General features: G+C 60.0%; 1 protein-coding gene across 3 annotated transcripts in view; it reads left to right on the forward strand.

The window, feature by feature from the left end:
• PDE9A (phosphodiesterase 9A) overlaps positions 1-21,109 on the forward strand; it is a 54,409-nt gene that overhangs the window by 30,416 nt on the left and 2,884 nt on the right. For all 3 annotated transcript variants that reach the window (XM_040986660.1, XM_040986661.1, XM_040986662.1), the window contains 11 exons: positions 2,948-3,002; positions 3,331-3,401; positions 7,136-7,220; positions 10,126-10,192; positions 12,031-12,105; positions 14,491-14,577; positions 15,855-15,959; positions 16,060-16,142; positions 16,805-16,961; positions 19,340-19,453; positions 20,155-20,259. In XM_040986660.1, coding sequence (XP_040842594.1) covers positions 2,948-3,002; positions 3,331-3,401; positions 7,136-7,220; positions 10,126-10,192; positions 12,031-12,105; positions 14,491-14,577; positions 15,855-15,959; positions 16,060-16,142; positions 16,805-16,961; positions 19,340-19,453; positions 20,155-20,259 — 1,004 coding nt within the window. The remainder of the gene's footprint in view (positions 1-2,947; positions 3,003-3,330; positions 3,402-7,135; positions 7,221-10,125; positions 10,193-12,030; positions 12,106-14,490; positions 14,578-15,854; positions 15,960-16,059; positions 16,143-16,804; positions 16,962-19,339; positions 19,454-20,154; positions 20,260-21,109) is intronic.

Genomic DNA, 21,109 nt, shown 5'->3' on the forward strand with positions numbered 1-21,109 from the left:
TTCTCTCTGTAAATCTGACTTTCTAATAAAAATAAATCATAAAAAAAGGACTACACCTAAGGTGGGGTTTTCTGGATTCTCGTCTGATGCTGCATTTTTTGTTTCAGCATCTACATGGTCCTTGTTGGTAGATCCAAATGCATTTGAATTTGTGCATTTATCTTCTGCGCTGTGATGGTGCCCAACGCACGTGGCACTTCTGGTGGCTGCAAGGGATTCTCTGCAGGCCTGCTTCCTTTCCACATGTCTGCATTTCATATCCTCTCGGGCGCTCCTGCTGCTGACCCTGTGCTGGCTCACAGCGATAAGCGAAAAGCGGCCAGTCTGGTCAGATCCAGCGTCAGGTCCTGTGGGTGCTGGTCTGTGTCACCCAGCGTCAGGTCCTGTGGGTGCTGGTCTGTCTCTTCAGCGTCAGGTCCTGTGGGTGCTGGTCTGTGTCACCCAGCATCAGATCCCATGGGTGCTGGTCTATGTCACCCAGCGTCAGGTCCTGTGGGTGCTGGTCTGTGTCACCCAGCGTCAGGTCCTGTCGGTGCTGGTCTGTGTCACCCAGCATCAGGTCCTGTGGGTGCTGGTCTGTCCCTTCAGCGTCAGGTCCTGTGGGCACCAGTCTGTGTCCGTTTAGCCTCCGGTCGGGGCCTGTGGTTGCTTTTCATTCCCTTGAAAGACATTTCCTTCGTTCTACTTTTCCCAGAGAATTTTATGTGCTGAATTTTGGCAGGTGCTATTCCTAAATTAATTGGTACAGTCCAGTGGGGTTTTTCTTTAACCTGTGGGTGGAGTTGGTCCACTCGATGGCTTTTTCTGGCATTGAACCACGTAGCATCCCAGTGCCAGCCCCTCACTAGCTCCTTGTGCAGTTAGGGTCACCTGGGGCTAGGTGTCGGGCAACACCTCATTCATGATGTGGGGTCTGTGTTCGTGGCCGAGGGGTGTGGGCGGGGCTTTCTCTCTGTTGTGTCCCTGGGGGCTGGGTACAGTGAGGAGAGGAATCCCTCCCCTCCTGTTGGGAATTGTGTTAGCTCTTTTGGTGGCGTTCCCCAGCGAAGCCCGCCGCGGAGGCCTGGAGATGTCTCTGTCGGCGGTTCCTAAGTGACAGGTGCATCCACTGCAGTGGGAAGTGGCTTGTTTTGAGCCCTGGCGGTCTGCGCCGTATCTCTGCATCTTCGTCAGGAGTCTGCCCGTTTGCCGGTGTGCGCAGACACCCGCTCTTGGTTTCATTGCCTCTCGATGCTGCTCTCGCAGCCGTCCTTCCCTGTGCCGTGGCCGTCGGTCTGTCTGGCTCCTTCATATTTGCTGAGGGTTTTCTAATGAACCATCAGTGTTGGGATGTGTCCAGTTGGCATCTAAGAACATGAACTCTGCTATACTTTGGGGTCGTGAAGTGGTGAGGGGGGAGAGAAAAAGGGACCAGGAGATCAACCCTTGCAGGGGACCCAAGTGACCCTCAGGTGCCACAGGCCACTCCTCTGCCCCGGTCAGGAGCCCACGGAGGGGTAGGGACACTTGAGGCCAGGGTATCACCAAGGCTGAGTCCCTGTGAGCTGTGCTCTGTGGCGGGCCCAGAGGCAGCAGCCATGCCGTGCCTGGGCCGCTTGAGCATGGGGCTCCTCGGGGAGACCCAGGGAGCCACGTCTCACTGCCCTACTGGGCACAGTCCGAGGAGGAAGCTGGGTAGCCAGGAGCTGGGAGGGGGCGTGCACTGGGAACTGGGTCGGGGGTGACCCAGCCCAGCTGCCTCTGGTGGCGTGCAGCAGTCCAGGGGACATAAAGTTGTCAATGCTGTGACAGGTGCCACGGGGCGCCTTGAGGGCTGGATGCAGACCAGTGAGCTTGAAAAGATGCAGACAGCAGATGTGAGAAACTTAAATTATGTCTAATCCAGGCGCTGGGGGTGCTGGCCGCCTTGCTGTTTTGGGGTGACGCTGCAGAGGGGGTCACTCTGCTTCTGTTTTAGTAATTTTTTTAAAGAACAGACATGACATTTTCTGAGCTAGTGTGGTTTTTAGATTTTTATTTATTTGAAAGCAGAGTTCAGAGAGAGAATCTTCCATGCATTCCCCAGATGGCCGCGGCAGCTGGGCCTGAGCCAGCTGAAGCTGGAATTCGGAGCTTCTCCTGGACTTGGGCCTCCTCCTAATGCTGTCCCACTGGCAGGGATCCAGATCAAAAGTGGAGTGGCCAGGATTCGAACTGGCACCCACATGGGCTGCTGGTACTGCAGACACCAGCTCTGCACGCTACACCACAGCACCAACCCCACCAAGCTCCTGTTTCTAAGGCAAGCCGTGACTCCACGGTATAGTTGGTCATTCTTTATCTCCCGGGCCACCCTTAGATGGCCAGCCACCATTCTTGCTGTGGCGAATAATGCTGTGTTAGACACTTCTGTGGACCGTGGACTCAGGACCACAGCAGAGGGCACTAGGAGACTCTGAATACTGTGGCCAAAGTGGACGTGTTGGGCTTGGTTGGATTTTGTGTGTTTGGCTTTGAGGGTGGAGGGGGTTGGGTCCCATGTCCTCAGACAGCCAGCACTGAGCCTGGGATGGGCTCCTGGCCTTCTCTGGGTCAAAAAAGGCGGGTCACGGTCAGCCTGGGCCCCCAGCCTCCTGGTCCCGGCCATACCCAGGCCAGAGGAGCCAGCCAGCCTCAGCACCCCCCCCGCCCCCCGCCACTTCCTCCCGGCAGCTACCATGGGAACACCGTGTTTTACACTGGGATTCTGCCTTGAACTCACTGTCACCATAATTGCCCCCCATAAAATGGGCCTGGGCATTGCAGGGCAGCAGCAGCTTCCCGTTCCTGCCTGCTGCTGATGGCCACGGCTGGCAGGGGTAGTGCACAGGCCACGCGGACACTGTGACACAGCGCCGGGGGACTGAGGGGAAAGCCCTTGGCCAGGGTCTGGGCTGTGTTCTACCTGTCCTTGCTCTTCGATTTGCAGAGAGAGAAGAATTTGTGCAGAGTGTGCTGGCCCAGGTGGCAGAGCAATTCTCCAGGTACGGAACCTCCAAGGCAGGTGCCAGGCGTGGCCGGGTGTTCTCTGGGACATCACAGTGCCCAGGGTTGTGGGAGGGGCAGGGCAGAGAGAACCCGAGTGTTTGAAGCTTTCCCCAGGGCACTGGAGCTCCCCACCTGGGGTGCTCCGAATGCCAGGGCAGAGCCCCCATCCTGGGAGATGCCCCTGGTGGGTTCAGTTGTCTTTCCCCCCCGGGGAGGCGAAGACTTGTGCCCACCTGCAGGTCTCATCCACCATGGCACTTCCTGGTGTCCCCAAGGCCGTGAGAATTGCCTGAGCTCAGCTGATTTGCCTTCCTTCTTCTGCAGGGCGTTTAAGATCAACGAGCTGAAGGCGGAAGTCGCAGACCACCTGGCAGCCCTTGAGAAGCGCGTGGAACGTGAGTGACACCTCTGCCCCCACAGGCACCTGTCTCCTCCGGGTGACCGGTCAGTGTGAGCTGTGCAGGACGAGGTGGAGGCTGAAGCCAGGAGCTGCTTCCCGGTCCCCCACACGGGTGACAGGGGCTCAGGCATTTGGGCCATCCTCTGCTGCCTTCCCAGGTGCATTAGCAGGCAAGGTGGAGCAGCCAGGTCTCAAACTGGTGCCCTTAAGGGATGCCAGCAGTGCAGGCAGTGGCTTAACCTACTGCACCGTAGCGCTGTCCCTCCCCACCCCAGGTGCCAGGGATGACCTTCTGTGGGTGCTGTGAGCCCCGGATGAGAGCTGGCTGTGTGTCTGTCAGCACCAGGGATGGCGTGCTGTGCTCCCCAGCGTGCTGCTGCCTCCCCCACGGGGGAGAAACAGCTGCAGCCGCACAAGAAGACTGACGCGGGCCCTAAGCTGCAGGGAGGCTGAGCCCGTGTCCAGGCTGGGACACGCGCTGAACAGGCATTACCCTGCCTGTTAGCAGGAGCCCATCGGCCATTGCCCAAAGGCTGGGTGCCTGGCCTTCTCGGGGTGCCTGGATGTCACTCCCAGAAGACGGGCTGAGTCGGGCCTCAGAGTGGGCCTATACCAGCCTGGCGCCCGCCTCCTGCCCCAGCCCCGCAGGTGCACACCCCCGGGCGGCCAGTTCACAGGTCTCCCCTGGCAGTGAGCAGCAGCTAGCTCAGGGGGTCAGGCCTCTGCCACTGCCTCTGGCTGCCCCCAGCCCCGCCTCCAGCAGGGTCTCCTTCCCGGGCAGGGGGCAGAGGAAAGTCTGGGCCCGCCTGGCGGGCTGGAAGTCAATGCTGTCTTCCTGCACAGGGCTGTTATGGGTTCACGCTGCCACTGGGGGACTGGCGAGCTGCACCACACAGACACACACAGGTACCTGCACACTCGCTGGTGCACACACACACCCAGCCTCGTGGGGTGTGAATGAGCTGCCTCTGGCTGCTGTCTGTTTATTCCATGACCTTGTTAACAATGTCCCATTCCTGAGATGCACAAGGAGGCCTCCATTTCTCTGTCTAGCCTTTCTTCCAGAATTCTGGGGCCCTTGGCAGTTAGCGGTGGTTTTATCATCTGGGTCCTGGCTGCAAACCCAACTCACTTCCTTCCGGGTGTAAACCCCTCCCCTTTTGGACCAGAGGCCTGGGCTCTGCCAGTCAGACCCCTGGGAACAGGTTGAGCGGGTTCATGCAAACACCCCCTGGGCTCTGGGCCAAGCCAGACCTGGCTTCCGCCCAGTTGCCTTGCTAGATCCAGGCATTTTATGCAAATCCTCTGGTCTGGTCTTGGCAGAAGTGTGGGAAGACCCGCTCTGCCATCCCCGCCCACCCCCCTGACTCCAGGCCCCTCTCACCAGCTCTGTAGCCCCAGTCATGAACAGAGCCAGCCAGGGTGAGGCCACCTCGGGCTCCTGCCCAGCCCCCCACCCCACCCACTGGCCTCCAGGGCAGCCAGTGTCTGTCCTACAGGATGGATCTGAGCCCTTGGCTGCATGTGGCCTGGGTTTACGGAAGTCACACGGGCTCTTGTAAGGGTTTACAGGGCCCGACAGGACAGTGCTGGGTGGGTGGGAGCAGCCGCTGCTATAATGTGGGGTGCATGTGGGGTGCTCAGTCCAAGCCCACCACTGGGCCCCAATGGGTCCAACTTCCTTCTTGGCCTCCCTCCAGTGGCCCCTGCTGTCCAGTGGACCTCAAGGCCAACCCTGCCCCCTGGGGTGTAGAGAGGAAGGGGCCAGAAGCCATGGAAGCTTCTGCCTGGAGTGCCAGGCGTGCGGGCAGAGCTAAACCTGTTCTCTCCTGCCTGCAGGTGTGCCTCCCATGGGCCTTTCCTCCCAGCCATGGCTTCTGTGGCCCTTGGCCACGCGGTCCCTCCCTCTCAGTTCCTCTGCTGCGTGTCCAGGGTTCAGATCAGGGCTGTGATGTTGGGGTGCCTGGAAGGCTCGATGCTCATGTCAGTGCTATGATAAATAGCCAGGAGAGCTGGCCTTGCTGAATTCCCGTATCCCTGCGATCAGATGTGACCTTGAGCAGGATCAGAACCCATACAAGGCCACTTGGTACTTAGGAGGAGAGAGAGAGCATTTTCTGCAGGGTGTGAGCAGCCAGCTGCTACGACACAGGTTCACGTCCAACACAGCTGAGTGCACGGCACAGGAGACCAGCGTGGGGTGCGATCTGGTTCTGTCTTCTGACAACCAGAACAGCTACAAAGGTGCATGGCTGGAGGCAGGTGGAAGATCAATAAACAGATGGGTGGAGAGGGTGGGAAACGTGGATAGTCACTGGCAGAGAGGTAGGATGGGTAGGTGAGTGAGCCCGATGGAAAGGCTAGCAGGTGGCCAGGGAGGATGCTGGAGTGGACAGAAAGACTCACAGAGCAGATGGGATGCTAGCTATTCGAATCCGAGATTTGTTCTTAAATATTCCTCTTTGTATTTCCTGAATTGACCCAGTTTTCTGTCCAGAACAAAGCTCTGAACTAGCTGGGTCTGGCCGGGCAGTTTGGACCCTGTGCCCCCAGTCCCATGCCTGTCCACTCTCTCTGCCGGATGCTCGGCCTCACCCCTGGCCCATGCACGCACTGCAGCTACTGCTGCGGTGCCTGCCATCTGCTCACACCCACGTCCCACGGGCAAGCCACGGCTATGCATGGTGGGCCTGTGCAGCCTGCGCAGGAGCCAGCTGCCTCTTCCTGGTGGGATGAGGAGGAATGTTCCCCGGCTCCTTCATGGCCCCTCGCTCAGCCTCCAGCACTCGGGGCTTCCACCAGGGACTGAGTCCAGCCACCGCACTTCTGGACTGTGCCTGCCAACCCCCCACCACACTTCCTCCCCGTGGGGGATCGGCAAGAGCGGCCGGATTCCTCAGTGGCGCTGTGTCTCCTTCCGAGGCCCTCGATGCTTATTTTTAGAAGGGATGCAGAGCCAAACTGGATGAGAAAGTGGCTGGAGTGACGTCTTGGGTAGTGTCTCTCTTTTTGCATAAAAATCGAGTGTGATTCCAAAATAAGAAGGTTCCTGGGGGCTGGCACTGTGTGGTTTCACCCCTGCCTGTGGTGCTGACATCCCTAATGCCGGTTCAAGTCCCAGCTGCTCCGTTTCTGATCCAGCTCACTGCTAATGCACCTGGGAAAGCAGCAGAGGGTGGCCCAGGCGCTTGGGCCCCTGCACCCACATGAGAGACCCAGGGCAGAGCTCCTGGCTGCTGGCACTGGCTCGGCTCCTGCCAACTCTGCCTATTCCATCCTCCCTTTCCACAGGGCTTGGTTTAACTGCTCCCAGGGGCCTGTGAATGAAAGGCATTTATCTTAATGAGACTATAATCCTCGTTGGAACACCCGCGCCTTCCGCTGCATGCTAATGAGGAAGGACCACATTTTCCGTTGCTTTCCTTTTTGGAATAAAAGGCTCCTTTGTCCCCCACCCCCATCCCCAGCGGGTGCTTAGGCCTACCGGGAGAAAGCAAGAGGGAAGGGGTGGAAGCAGATTGGAGGAGAGGCGGGGCCTCGGTCCCATGGAAACGAGTGCAGCTGACAGGTGCCGTGGTGCTAGGTTGGCCACGGCCAGGGCTGGCCGATCCAGGGGGCTGAGCCAGGTGGGGAAGTGACCTGCATCAAGGCCTTGTCTGCCCAGCCAGACCCCCTGGGAGGGGCCTCCTCCCAGTAAGTAACCCTGTGCTGTTTCCTCCTTGCTGCCAGTGGAAGGACTCAAAGTGGTGGAGATTGAGAAATGCAAGAGTGACATTAAGAAGATGCGCGAGGAGCTGGCGGCCAGAAGCAGTAGGTAAGAGGGCCGGGCTGCGCGTGTCCCTGCCCACAGGGGGTCTCTCTCAGCTGCGTGGCCGTCGGAACCGAGGGGCGGTCATGGTAGGTGGAGGCCAGGGACACGGTCTTGTGTATGAGGGCTTGACCTTTTTGTGTTTCCCTGCACTGGCAGGAATGTGTCCGGCGTGAAAGAAGCCCCAAAGGCAATTTCGAAAGGAAGAGAACAAACGGAAAGAGACATTGAGCTGAAAAGGGGATCGGTGTCATGCTGCCCGCCCCACTGGGCACGAACTCACAGCATTTGACCAGGACAGTCATGTTCTCTAGCTGGGAGAACACGTGCCAGCTTCACGCGGCCTTCCTGGGACACCGCTTGGCAGGACTCTGCCAGCTCTGGGGTCACAGCCAATGAGAGGGCAGCCCATGTGTGCGGGGAGGAGCCCCATGGTGGTGACAGCGGGGACGGCGGTGCAGGCGGTGGTGATGGGCTCACACCTGCCCTGGGCCTGGCTGTGTGATGACTGGCCCGCTTCTAGCCATGCTCTAGTGTGGTGCTAGCAGGGGCTGGGGAAGGAAGGGACTGGGCAAGGTGGAGCCAGCCCTGAGCCCACAGCGATGGCCTCAAGCTAACCCACACACACCCCAGCCAGGACTGGGTGTCAGGAGCTGAGAGTGTCCTTGGGGACTACGAGGGAAGGTGGCCAGGCCCCACCCTGAGACAGATTCCACATGGCTTTGTCTACCAGCAGCTTCCCCACCCCAGGATGGAGTGGTCCTTGGCTCTGGCTGTGCCAGGCCACTTGGCACTGTGGGCCTAGGCCCTCTACATCCCTCCCCAAGCCATGGCCTTGACAGTGTACTGGGCTGGGGGTTGGGGGTAGGGGGAGGGAAAATCAGCTCCCAATAGACATGAGTGGAAGAGGCTCCAAGCCAGCTGCTCCGTGAGTGGGAGGATGCCTGTTCCCATGGCAACAGGGCGCAAGGGGAGTGGGGCTGAGGCTGCCATGGGTCGGCAGATGCCAGCGGCCCTTGCTGCTCCGGAGGCTGCTGGTGGAGCCCTCCTGCCTGGTACAGGGTCCTCAGCCGTGTCGGGGAGTAGGAGCGCCTCGGTGCAGTGTGGGAGGTAGAAAGTACACACTGGACGTGGGGACGGCCAGCGTGGGGCAGGGGCACTGGGACGTCCTTGGTGCTCCTGGAGCTCACCACTGCACTGGTGCCGGGCTGGCCGTGGCAGCCTCCGGGACAGTCGCTCAGTTGCTTGCTCATTTGTTCAAGCTGTGTCAGAGCCTGCTCCATCCCTACCCCAAATGCATCATGGGATCCTGGCGGCAGGCACGGGGTCGAGGGCAGTCAGAGAACAGGACCACCAGGGCTTGAAAAACTTCTAGCCCTTGTGCACAGGGCCTGAGGCTTGGAGACGCCCCCCAGAATGAACTGCCCCTAAACCCCAGCTGCCCCATAGCCCCAGCTCGCACCTGGACTTGGTCACCAAGTAAAGGTGCCAATTAAAAAAAAAATACTTTAAAATGCAGTGCTGTGATTTTCCTTCACTGTAGCCTCACGAAGCGTAAACGACAGTTTTGCCAACATACGGTTCATGGTTTCCCAGAAGGCACACGCACCCAGCGTTGAGAGGCCTGGCTTAGCCCTCACCTGACTGGGTGTCGGCTGTAACATCTCTGTTCTGTTTCCACCTTAAGCCCCTCACTCCTTGGCTGTGACTGTCTCTGCACCTCATGGCTTGCTGGGGTGCATGCGCCGCCCCAACCCGGGCTGGTGACCCCACAACAAGCCGGACGTGCCTCCCACACTCCAAATGGGAGCTGTTCACGTCCAGCCAAGCTTAGGTCCACAGTGGTTTCCATGTCTGTGTAGCCCTGGTGGCAGGCAAGTGGCCCCGCCCAGCAGCCAGCAGGACCAGTAGGGAATGGTCCCTCTCCTCCCGAGGCTGCTGGGCTCCCCCTGCTGTGTTCTGGGGGGAACCCCTCAATAGTGAGGGGTGGGAACACCCCCGTCGCCTGCTACATCTCTGTCACCGAGGCCTGGGCTGCCGAGTGAAGTGTGGCCATGACCCCAGGGCCTCAGGGCGCCTTAGCACCAGCAAAAAATTCCTGAGAATCTGAAAAGCAGTACAGAACACAGTGGAGTGGCTGGGGGACAAGGCTGGCCCCATGCCATAGATGCCCAGGAACATTCCAGAAGGATACCCCGTGCTATGAGCAGACATGAGTTCCAGGGTAGAGTTCGGAGGAAAGGAGTGCGGCTTTTGTTGTTGTTGTTTGTTTCTTTTTAATTGTTTGTTTTAAAGATTTATTTTATTGGAAAGTCAGACTTACAGAGAGAAGGAGAGACAGATCTTCTGTCCACTGATTGATTCCCCAAGTGGCCACACTGCTAAGCTGATCCGAAGCTAGGAGCCTCTTTCGGGTCTCCCACGCGGGTGCAGGGACCCAAGGCTTTGGGCCATCCTCCACTGCTTTCCCAGGCCACAGGCAGGGAGCTGGATGGGAAGTGGGGCAACAGCACACGAACCGGGACCCATATGGGATCCAGGAGCATTCAAGGCAAGGACTTTAGCCACTAGGCTAGCATGCCCCGGCCCAAGGGGTGGGATTTTATCGTCTCCTCCTGGGTTGTCATGGTTTGTCGAGTAACAGGGGCTGACTTGGTCCACCAAGGAAAGGTTTCCTGGGTCAGACCGCTCCCCATCCTCCGCCTTCCCACGTGTGCCCCAAGGTCCAGGCAAGCCTAGGCTCGAGGCTGCCTTTGTGACGTGCTGCTGCTGTAGATGGGGTTGAGTTTGGGGCTCTGCTGGCTGGGCCCCTGCTGAGTCCCACACCACCCCGACCCCCACGGTGGCTGGCTGCAGGTGAGCCCACAGCACAGGCAGCCAGTAACTAAACGGCTTTGCATTGCATCCGCAGGACCAGCTGTCCCTGTAAATACAGCAAGAGGCTGACCCCTCGGCGCGATGTCCCCACGTACCCCAAGGTGAGTGTGGACCGTGCCCAGGGGACACGCTGTGCCATGACCACAGCTCCCCACCCATGCTGCGGGCCAGCTGGCCACTGGACGGTACCATGCGAGTCTCTCTCACTCACTTTGCTTTGCAAGCGGACAGTCACAGCTTGCTGTTGCCGCTCGGCTCATGTGGTGTGATCTTTGTTGTTGTTGCTAAGGTTTATGTTACTGCTTTGAAAGGCAGAGTGAGAGAAAAGGACAGAACTTCTCCTCCACGGATCCCTCCCCCCAGATGACCGCCACAGCCAGGGCTGGGCCAGGCCAAAACCCAGGGGGAGCCTGGGGCGCCCTCGGCATCTCCCACATGGGTGCCTTATGGGTTAGCAGGGAGCTGGATCAGACGCAGGGCAGCCGGGACTCGGACCTGTCACCTGCCGTGACACACAGCTGGCTGCTCGGATTTGCCACGTCTGCACCGCATTGTTTTTTTTTTTTAAAGATTTATTTTTATTATTTTTTTATTGGAAAGGCGGATATACAGAGAGGAGAGACAGAGAGGAAGATCTTCTGTCCGATGATTCACTCCCTAAGTGAGCGTAGTGGCCGATGCTATGCCAGTCCGAAGCCAGGAGCCTCTTCCGGGTCTCCCACGCGGGTGCAGGGTCCCAAAGCCTTGGGCCGTCCTCGACTGCTTTCCCGGGCCACAAGCAGGGAGCTGGAAGGGAAGCGGGGCTGCCGGGATTAGAACCGGCACCCATATGGGATCCCGGGCGTGCAAGGCGAGGACCTTAACCACTTGCGCCACCGTGCCGGACCCCTGCACCGCATTGTTAGAAACCCCACTTGCTTAGCTCTCCTGTCGGGCAGGTTCATGGGAAATCCATGTTCCGTGGCAGCTAGGCATGGGTTTCAACATCTGGCATGAAGATAAACTCATCTCTTAACTCCCGTGTCCACAGACTGTAGAAGCCCCTGGCTGGGGCTCCACCGAGAGCTGCTGCTTTTCACGCACGTTGTCTTGTCTCGGTTGTGGGTGACGCCGGGCTTGGTCAGGTGCACAGCGGAGAGAAGTTCGTCGCATCTCTCGCAGTCAGCTACGGCGGCCGGCCAGGGTCAAGCCCAGCTGGTCAGCCAGCTCCCATTCCCTCCATGTGGGCAGTAGGGCTCTCCTGGCTGCAGCCCAGAGGCCCAGCACGGCAGGGAGCAGCCAGGAGCCCCACTGTGGGCAGCAGTGCCCGGCGGGGGGCCCCTCGCTCTGTCCCAAGCCTTGGTCTGCATTCTGCCTCCCCCAGGGCACTGGGCACAGGCCAAGGCCTGGAATAGAGTGTCAGGGTACCACCGGCTTCTGTTCACAAGACCAGGAGAAGACCCTCTGTCCCAAAACACTGCCCCTGGCTTCTGTCTAAAGCCATGGCCTCCCAGGTCCAGCACCATGGTGTAGCAGGCAAAACCACCACCTGTGGTGCCAGCTTCCCCTACGGGCACTGGTTCAAGTCCCGGTGGCTCCATTTCCAATCCAGCTCTCTGTAAGACTCCTGAAAAGCAGCAGGGGATGGCTGAAGTGCTTGAGCCCCTGCACCCATGTGGGAGACCTGGCATTGCTAACAGCGGCTTCCCCCACTGTGCCACAGCGCAAGTCCCGATTCTGTGATCCCAACAGGGTCACCCAGTCCCCCTGTTGCCACTGTGCCCCCCATGAGCACCCCTTATCCTATCGCTTGCAGCACTAACAGGACTTCCTCCCCAAAGCCGGGTCCCTGCACAGCCTGGGAGTTTGTGAGAGGGGGTGGGGAGGAGAAGGAAGCGGCCACCCCACAGCCCGGGTGACTCCGGCCCTGGGACTGGCTCACCTACCCCTTTCCTTCCAGTACCTGCTCTCCCCGGAGACCGTGGAGGCGCTGCGCCGGCCGACCTTCGACGTGTGGCTCTGGGAGCCGAGTGAGGTAGGCCGAATGCTCAGGGGCCAGCTCCTTTCTTCACCATAAAGGGAAACCCTTTGATTCTGCAGGTTTCTCCCTCGGACCAGGACTGAACTGAAGCAGGGTGCCCTGACAAGGGGGATCAGCTGGGGTACAGGAACTCTCCTAACCCTGGCTTCTCCACACCTGCAGGCATCCTAGCCCACCCTCTGTGGCCAGGCGCCTGCTGGGACTCTGGCTGGGTGTCACTAAGAACGCAGACATGGCCTTCCTTGTGGGCCCCCACCCCAGCTGCCCTCAGCCAAAGCCTGGCGAGTCCGTCCACTCCTCTGCCAAGATGGCAGCAGCAACATCGCCACCAGTGGTCTGTACCCTCAGGCCTGCTGTGCTGGGACCCCAGGGTGTCCTGGGCAAGTTGCTCAACCACACCAGAGGTCATGGGCCGAAGATGCCCTGGCCGGTGCAGGCCACAAGAAGCTGTCCATGGCATCAGATCACAGCATGCTCTGCCCTCTGCGGAGGAGAGAGAAGTGAAAGTGCCTGTGGCTGGCGAGGGGTGGAACCGCAGAGGTGCCCAGTAAGACCCACGGACAGCTGTGGGCTTGGACTCCCACCTCCCGCAGATGAGCTGGGGCCACCTCTGGGAAAATCCCAAGGTCATTTGTGAAAGCCTACTGGGCGAAAGAGTGGCCAGGAGCTGCCAGTGGACGAGCTGCATGGGAAAGGCCCTTGCGATTGTTTCTGCTGCCTCTGCAGCCTGAGCCCTTGGAGCACAGCACCAGCCGTGGCTGCAGAGGTGGAAGTTGGCCAGCTGTGGTCACCCGGCTCACTGCACTGTGTCCTCCCTGCATGTGGGCCAGCCTCCCAGGGAGCGGGGGTGGGCTGCCATGCCAGAAGCCAGGCTTTCCAGTGGCAAAAGTGAGCAGCAGTGAGGAGACATCCTGGACCCACCCAGCCTCACACACCTGCTCAGGCACCCCCGAGGCAGCTCACGGCCACCAGCCACGCAGCCGTCCATCCACCCAGCAGCTCTGCCCAGCGCCCAGCCCCTCCCAAAGCAGACAGAGGCCGTGGCTTCGCCCAGCTCTTGTTGCCTTCTCTCCTTCATTGCCATACGTCCCACATGGGCCAGGCCCCAACACGGCATCCACAACTGATGCACACTCACCGGAGCCCCAGACTGCAAGTGTGGGGACACATGCCCTGCCACCGAAGCCACACCAGATGGTCCCGTCTGCCGCCCGTCTTTGCCACAGGCATCGCAACCTTCCAGAGTTGCCACAAGCCACTCTGGGCTGGTGGGACAGTGGCCAGGGCTGTGATCCTGAGGGCCAGTGTCTGGGAGGATGGACGCTGTTAACCACAAGGCCACCAGGCTCCGGGGGAAGCCGCTGAGTTCCTTTCTGCCTCAAGTCCTTGCGGATTAGCTGTAGGATCTGGGATGCGGGGCACACATAGCCCACAATGACACCGCAGAGAACCAGGGTTGGTCAGGAGGGCCGGCGGCGTGGCCTGTCTCCTGGCTCACCTGCTGGCCCTGTAGCCTTTGACTCCAGGACTGTAGGAGACACCCGGGCTCAGCTTGCATCTCCTGCCAGCTTGCATCTGCAGGGCACATGATACGGTCCTTCTGAGCAGAGTAGGGGGTAGTCCACTGCCAGGTGCGGGCACGAGGTGGCTGGGGGAGGGCCAGAGGCAGGTGGGTGGCCTGGTCAGCCAGCGCTGGCCATGTTCTACCAGGCGCCCAGGGGCTGTCCCAGTTGCCCACCTCCATCTCATGTCTCCCACCCTGGGCTCTGCCCCCCTTGAAGCAAAGTCACTTGACCCAGGTGTCCACTTTTTAAAAATCTTATAGCAGGGTGCTGGTTCAAGTCCAAGCTATTCTTTCTTAAAGATTTATTTATTTATTTGAAAGACGTAACTAGAGAGGGAGGGAGAGTTCTTCCGTCCACTTGATTCACCCTGAAATGGCTACAATGGCAGGAGCTGCGCCAGCCAGGAGCCTCTTCCAGAGCTCCCACGCTGATCTGAAGCCAGGAGCCAGGAGCCTCTTCTGGGTCTCCCACGCAGGTGCAGGCTCCCAAGGCTTTGGGCCATCCGCCATTGCTGTATGGGAAGTGGAGCAGCTGAGACTCAAATCAGCACCTATATGGGGTGCTGGTGCTGCAGGCAGAGGTTTAGTCCACTGCACCATGGCACCAGCCCCACGTTCTCACTGAGTTCTGGTCCCTCAGCCTCTGGCCACATCTCGCCTGTCCTCAGAGACCCAGCTGCCCTCTGGGACAACCCCACAGCCTGTCTGGGTGACCTTGCAGGACCAACCATGGCCCCTCCCCTGCCCTGCACCTCAGCAGTCAGGAGCCGAGCTGCGGGTTCCCGCTGCGGTTGCTGACCTCCGGGCCCCCGCAGATGCTGAGCTGCCTGGAGCATATGTTCCATGACCTGGACCTCGTCCGAGACTTCAGCATCAACCCCATCACGCTGCGCAGGTGGCTGGTGAGTGTCCCCTCGGGTGCTTCCCTGTAATGCCGTTTGCCCCCTGTCCCCACCCACCTTACCATCCTTGTATGGGAGAAATAGGGGCGGGTCTGGGGGGACAGCGTGGGCCAGGGCACTGGGAGATGCAGCGTGGGAGTGTGAGAGGAACGTGTGTGCGTGTTGAGGTGTGTGAGAGGTGAGCGTGTATGTGTGAAGAGTGTGTGTGAGGTGAGTGTATGAAGTCTGTAAGGAGTGTGAGTGTGCGAGGTGAGTGTGAGTGTGTGAGGTGAGCGTGTACGTGTGAAGAGTGTGTGTGAGGTGAGTGTATGAAGTCTGTAAGGAGTGTGAGTGTGCGAGGTGAGTGTGAGTGTGTGAGGTGAGCGTGTACGTGTGAAGAGTGTGTGTGAGGTGAGTGTATGAAGTCTGTAAGGAGTGTGAGTGTGCGAGGTGAGTGTGAGTGTGTGAGGTGAGTGTGAGGTGAGCGTGTACGTGTGAAGAGTGTGTGGGTAAGGTGAGTGTATGAAGTCTGTAAGGAGTGTGAGTGTGCGAGGTGAGTGTGAGTGTGTGAGGTGAGTGTGAGGTGAGTGTGTACGTGTGAAGAGTGTGTGGGTAAGATGAGTGTATGAAGTCTGTAAGGAGTGTGCGTGAGGTAAGTGTATGTGTGTGAGATGCCAAGTGTGAGTGTGCGAGGTGAGTGTGCGGGGTGAGGTGAGTGTGAGAGGTGAGGTGAGTGTGCGGTGAGTGTGCAAGGTGAGTGAGTGTGAGAGGTGAGTGGGGTGAGGTGAGTGGGGTGAGGTGAGTGAGGTGAGTGTGAGGTGAGTGTGCGAGGTGAGGTGAGTGTGCGAGGTGAGGTGAGTGTGATGTGAGTGTGAGAGGTGAGGTGAGCGTGCGAGGTGAGTGTGAGAGGTGAGTGTGAGGTGAGTGTGCGGGGTGAGGTGAGTGTGATGTGAGTGTGAGAGGTGAGGTGAGCGTGCGAGGTGAGTGTGAGAGGTGAGTGTGAGGTGAGTGTGCGGGGTGAGGTGAGTGTGATGTGAGTGTGAGAGGTGAGGTGAGTGTGAGGTGAGTGTGTGAGGCGAGGTGAGTGTGCGAGGTGAGGTGAGTGTGAGGCCGTGGTGACTGTGAGAACCGGTGTTTGATGCGAGGCGTGTGAAGCGTGTGGTGCGAGTGAGCCCTGGCTGAGCAGAGCAGCGCCCCTGCCTCTGGCGGGGCGGGGTGGCGGAGCCTTGGACACAGCACCTGGGGTCAGGGCAGTGGCAGTCGGGTGCGGGGAGGGCCACCGTCCGTCTCGCCCGCAGCTGTGCGTGCAGGACAACTACCGGAACAACCCCTTCCACAACTTCCGGCACTGCTTCTGCGTGGCACAGATGATGTACAGCATGATCTGGCTGTGCCGGCTGCAGGTGGGTCCCCACCCCCCAGGCCCCACGGCGGCCAGAGTGCCCCCCACGGGCGCTGGCCCTCCAGGAGGAGGCCACACCTGCTCCCTGCTCTCCAACACAGGAGAAGTTCCCCCCGCTGGACATCCTGACCCTGATGACAGCAGCCATCTGCCACGACCTGGACCACCCGGGCTACAACAACACGTGCGTGCCACCCCTTCTTCCTCACTAGCATTGGGGGGTCCACAGTGCTCCCAGCCTCTGGCTCCTCCGAGCCGGGAGTGATGCCCGTGCGTGACACCACACTCACACTCGTGCGCTCACAGCACACCCCCTACTCACACCCGTCTCCACAGCGGCCTCCTCCTGGGACGGCTTCTGGCAGGAGTGGGGGGAGGAGGCTGGAGTAAAGCAAGACCTGGCAGGGAGGGGGGTCTTTGGAGACCTGGAGGAAGGACTGAGTGCCACAGGGTATGGCCACACACACCCCGCAGCCCTGACCCATCCCAGCCATAGGACATGGACCTGCACTTCCCGTAGGTTAGCGGGTGTTTGTGCCATGGCGAGGTGTAACCCTGGAGCTCCCCGGAGGAGGCCGTATCCACTTGCAGCTGCTCGGCCCAGGCTGGCAGCCCCCGACTCAGACAGGCAGCCCAGCCCCCTCCCAGGCTTCTGTCTGTGGGGAAAACGTGACCCTTTCCTCAAGGGGTCACCATCCTAGGGCAAGTCGGAGTGCGTGAGGAGCCTGTCGGGCAGCCCTGTGGGAATGTGGGGGCCACCCAGTGCCAGGTCCTGGCAGAGGGGCTGCCTGGCATGGGTGGCCGCTGTGGCCTGGGCACCTGAGCCTGCAGCCGTGTCCCGCACAGGTACCAGATCAACGCCCGCACGGAGCTAGCGGTACGCTACAACGACATCTCGCCGCTCGAGAACCACCACTGCGCCGTGGCCTTCCAGATCCTCGCCAGGCCCGAGTGCAACATCTTCTGCCACGTGCCGCCCGAAGGCTACAAGCAAATCCGGCAGGTGCCTGCGCCCGACGTGGTGTGGGGAGGAGGCGGGCGCCCCCAGGGCTGCTGGCCAGAGCAGGGGTGCTGAGAACACGGGAATGCAGGAACGGGCCTCTCCTGCCCCTTACACGGTGGAAGACCCTGACCCCATCAGAAATAACTATACACACACACACCATACACAATACACACGTCACACACATATACACAACAGATACACCACTCGCACTGTGCACACACACACACACCACATCTGCATACGCACGTACACCCCACACACTGCTCACACATCTACACACACATGCAGCACACACCCCACACACTCATACAGGAGGGGCTGCCACTGTATCGCAGCTCGGCAACTCACCTTTTAGATTTAAGGGGGAGGCTTCTTGGGGTGACTCTGATGGACCCTGGGCCTTGGTTGCCAGGCTGGGAAGGGTTCTCTGCACATGAACTTCAGGTCCGCGAGAGCACCCGGGCATCCCGGGACAGAGATGTTCTGGGGAGCAGGTGACCGCGTCACCACCACGGAGGGGTGGAGGCAGGGAGGCCCTGGGCACGGGGCCTGGGGAATCTAAGCAGACACCCCCCCCCCTGTATTTGACCGCAGGGTGCCACCGCGGGCCCCCACAGGCGGGTCCTCCTGCCGACTGCCTTGGGACTGGACTGAGGCGCACCTGGGTCAGGGGCTTGGGGGATAACTGAGCACACCATCAGCAGCACGAAGTCTTTGCTCCGAGGTGCCAGGAACAAAGAACAGGGAGAACGAGGGAGGGCTGTGCCAGCTGTGCACGTTTCAGGCTGGCACTTGAGGTTGTTGGTTTAGGTGGTGGTTTTTGTTTTAACATAGAACAACACATCTGAAGCAGAGGTGTGCTCTGTAGGTAGTGGATGGAGAAACGGGGGTAGGGAATGGGAGGGGTGCATAGAGAGGTGGATGGGCAGGTGGGTGCAGAAATGGGTGGGTGAGTTGATGGGTGCGTGGGTGGGTGGAGATGTGGGTGGGTGGGTAGATGGGTGCGTGGGTGGATGGAGATGTGGGTGGGTGGGTAGATGGGTGCGTGGGTGGAGATGTGGGTGGGTGGGTAGATGGGTGTGTGGGTGGGTGGGTAGATGGGTGTGTGGGTGGGTGGAGCTGTGCGTGGGTGGATGGAGATGTGGGTGGGTGGGTAGATGGGTGCATGGGTGGGTGGAGCTGTGGGTGGGTGGGTAGATGGGTGCGTGGGTGGGTGGAGATGTGGGTGGGTAGATGGGTGCATGGGTGGGTGGGTAGATGGGTGGGTGGGTGGGTAGATGGGTGCGTGGGTGGGCGGAGATGTGGGTGGGTGGGTAGATGGGTGCATGGGTGGGTGGAGATGTGGGTGGGTGGGTAGATGGGTGCATGGGTGGGCGGAGATGTGGGTGGGTGGGTAGATGGGTGCGTGGGTGGGTGGAGATGTGGGTGGGTGGGTAGATGGGTGCATGGGTGGAGATGTGGGTGGGTGGGTAGATGGGTGTGTGGGTGGAGATGTGGGTGGGTGGGTAGATGGGTGCGTGGGTGGGTGGAGATGTGGGTGGGTGGGTACATAAGGAGGTGATGGTTGAGTAGCTGGGCAGGTGGAGCATGGTCTGCAGACAAATGCATGAGAGGGGGATGGGTGGACAGACGGAGGGGTGGAGGGACAGAAGAAGAGGTGGGTGGTCGTGGTTTCAGACAATGCTGCTTTTCCTAAGCCAGTAGCTGCTTAACAAGACAGCTATTTATACCTTTTAAAAGAAAAACTCATCGTTTTTTCGTTTTAAAAATCATCAAGAATGTGTCAACTGTGTTGACTTCACTCACTCCCAAACTGTGTGCATATGTATGTCACGTGCACAGTGGGGGGGGAACCTCAAGAATCAGACACCCCTTCCCCCCGCCCCACAAGACCTGGGGTCAGACCACACTGGGGAGCGCGGCCAGGTTCCTGGGGAGTGGGACGGCCACACTGCGGGCTGTCTGTGAACCTGCAGACCTGCTTCCTGCATCCAGGGGCAGTGCCCAGCGGGCTGCCGGGCAGGCCTGCTGGCTGAGGACACCAGCATGGACGGGGGCACTCCCTGGGCCGGGCAAGGCCTTCTGTCTCCCGTCGTCTCCATCCACCTCTGGGCTGGGCAGTGTTTGGCTGAGTGACTGAGGGCTTCGTGTGGCTTCCCAGCGCCAGCTCCTGACTCCTGCTACCTGCTCAGACAGACCCTAGGAGAATGTGGGGCGGGCTCACCTGGCCAGCTCCCTGCTGCCTGCATGGCAGACCTGGCCTGCCCTAGCATTTCAGGGGATGAACCAGCAGGTGGGAGATCCCTGGGCATGGGGCTGGGGCTTAGGACACCGGCGGGCGCTCGTGGGGCAGCTGTCGTGGCCTCCCCACTTAGGGCATGATCACATTGATCCTGGCCACGGACATGGCGCGGCACGCGGAGATCGCAGACGCCTTCCGGGAGAAGCTGGACAACTTCGACTACAGCAACGAGGAGCACACCACGCTGGTGAGCAGGCAGAGCCCAGAGGCCTTTGGCTGGCCCTGCTGCCTGTGAACGTGGCCCACGGCGCGTCCCACGAAAGCCCTCCGTTGCCCCGCCCCAACCCACCCAGCACACAGGTGCAAGTCAGACCTCTAGCCCAGGTTCCCTGAGGGTGAAATGGTCTTTCCCACAGAGGCCTAGCCCCCACGGGGACCCTGCGGGCTCCTCCTGGGTCAGGTACACTGAGCTGAGTGGGGCTGTCCTTGGCCATACCACATCCCCCATCCACGGGCGGGGTGCGGGCACTGGGGCGGGGCCTTGGGTGACGTCGTACCACATCCACCCTGAATGGGCTAGGAATTCCAGGGATGGTTGGGACACTCTGGGGGACCCTGGGGCCTGACCTGTACCCTCCAATCAAGCATGATGACCTCAGAGGGATACCCACCTCCTGGCAGACCACAAAGGCACCCAAGGGGAGGTGGCCTCATGCACAGCAGAGTGCTAAGGGGGGCTGTGATCAGGGCTTGGGTGGCCAGGCAGGCAGGACAGACCGCAGGCAGGGTCTAGCAGGTGATCATACAGGATAGGGCGCTGGGGGCAGAGCCAGGGCTGCCCTTGACCCATCAGGCACAGGGACCTGGGGCCCGTCCTCCTTCTGTTGGTGCCCATGGCACGCGTCCCACCGCCTCGCGTGCCCTGAGCCCCACGGCCTCCTCTTTCAGCTGAAGATGATCCTCATCAAATGCTGCGACATCTCCAACGAGGTACGCCCCATGGAAGTCGCCGAGCCCTGGGTGGACTGCTTGCTGGAGGAGTATTTCATGCAGGTAAGAGTCTGGTCATGCCGCCCCTCTGCCCAGTGCCAAGGACTGGGGAGTGAGGCTGGTGGGTTGGAGCCAGCACGGTGGACAGGTGGATACCGATCCTGCCGCTGAGCCGCCTCCGGAGGCCCTTGGGCAGGCATCTGAAGAGACGGGTCATCATTGAGGACAGTGACAGCCCAGGAAGACTGATGTCGGGCAAGCACCAAGGCCACCGCTGGCTCCAGGGGCAGACTTGTCAAGCACGTTGCTTGGAGTTCAAGAAGCAAAAATCACAGAGTGGGAGAGAACACTCCCCCTTCCCCCAAATGCCACGGCGGCGGAGTGAGCGTCCGCCCCTGTGGATTGCCATGGGCAGGTTCTCCACGGGGCTGGAAAGCCACAGCTGACGGCCCCAGACACCCCTGGCAGGGGTTCTACAGGCTGCCTCTGCCCAGCAGCCCGGGACACCACCACGTCCTTATAACTCCCACCTGCAGAGGCAGCCAAGACTCCGGGTGGCCCTGGAGGTGGGCGTCGGGCACAGCGTTTCTTTCTTTTTTTTTTTTTTTAAGATTTTTAAAATTTGTATTGGAAAGTTAGATTTACAGCGAGGAGGAGAGACACTCCCCAAGCTGTCACAACAGCCAGAGCCATGCCAATCCAAAGCCAGGAGCCTGGAGCCTCTTCCAGGTCTCCCACGCGAGTGCAGGGTCCCAAGGCTTTGGGCCGTCCTGAACTGCTTTCCCAGACCACAAGCAGGAAGGTGGATGGGAAGCAGAGCTGCCAGGATTAGAACCGGTGCCCATATCGGATCCTAGCGGATGCAAGAATTTTAGCTACTAGGCTACCGCACCAGACCCGGGCACAGTGATTC

The sequence above is a fragment of the Ochotona curzoniae genome, unplaced genomic scaffold (genome assembly GCF_017591425.1).
Source record: "Ochotona curzoniae isolate NIBS_2020 unplaced genomic scaffold, NIBS_Ocur_1.0 contig_4516, whole genome shotgun sequence".
NCBI classification, from domain to species: Eukaryota; Metazoa; Chordata; class Mammalia; order Lagomorpha; family Ochotonidae; genus Ochotona; species Ochotona curzoniae.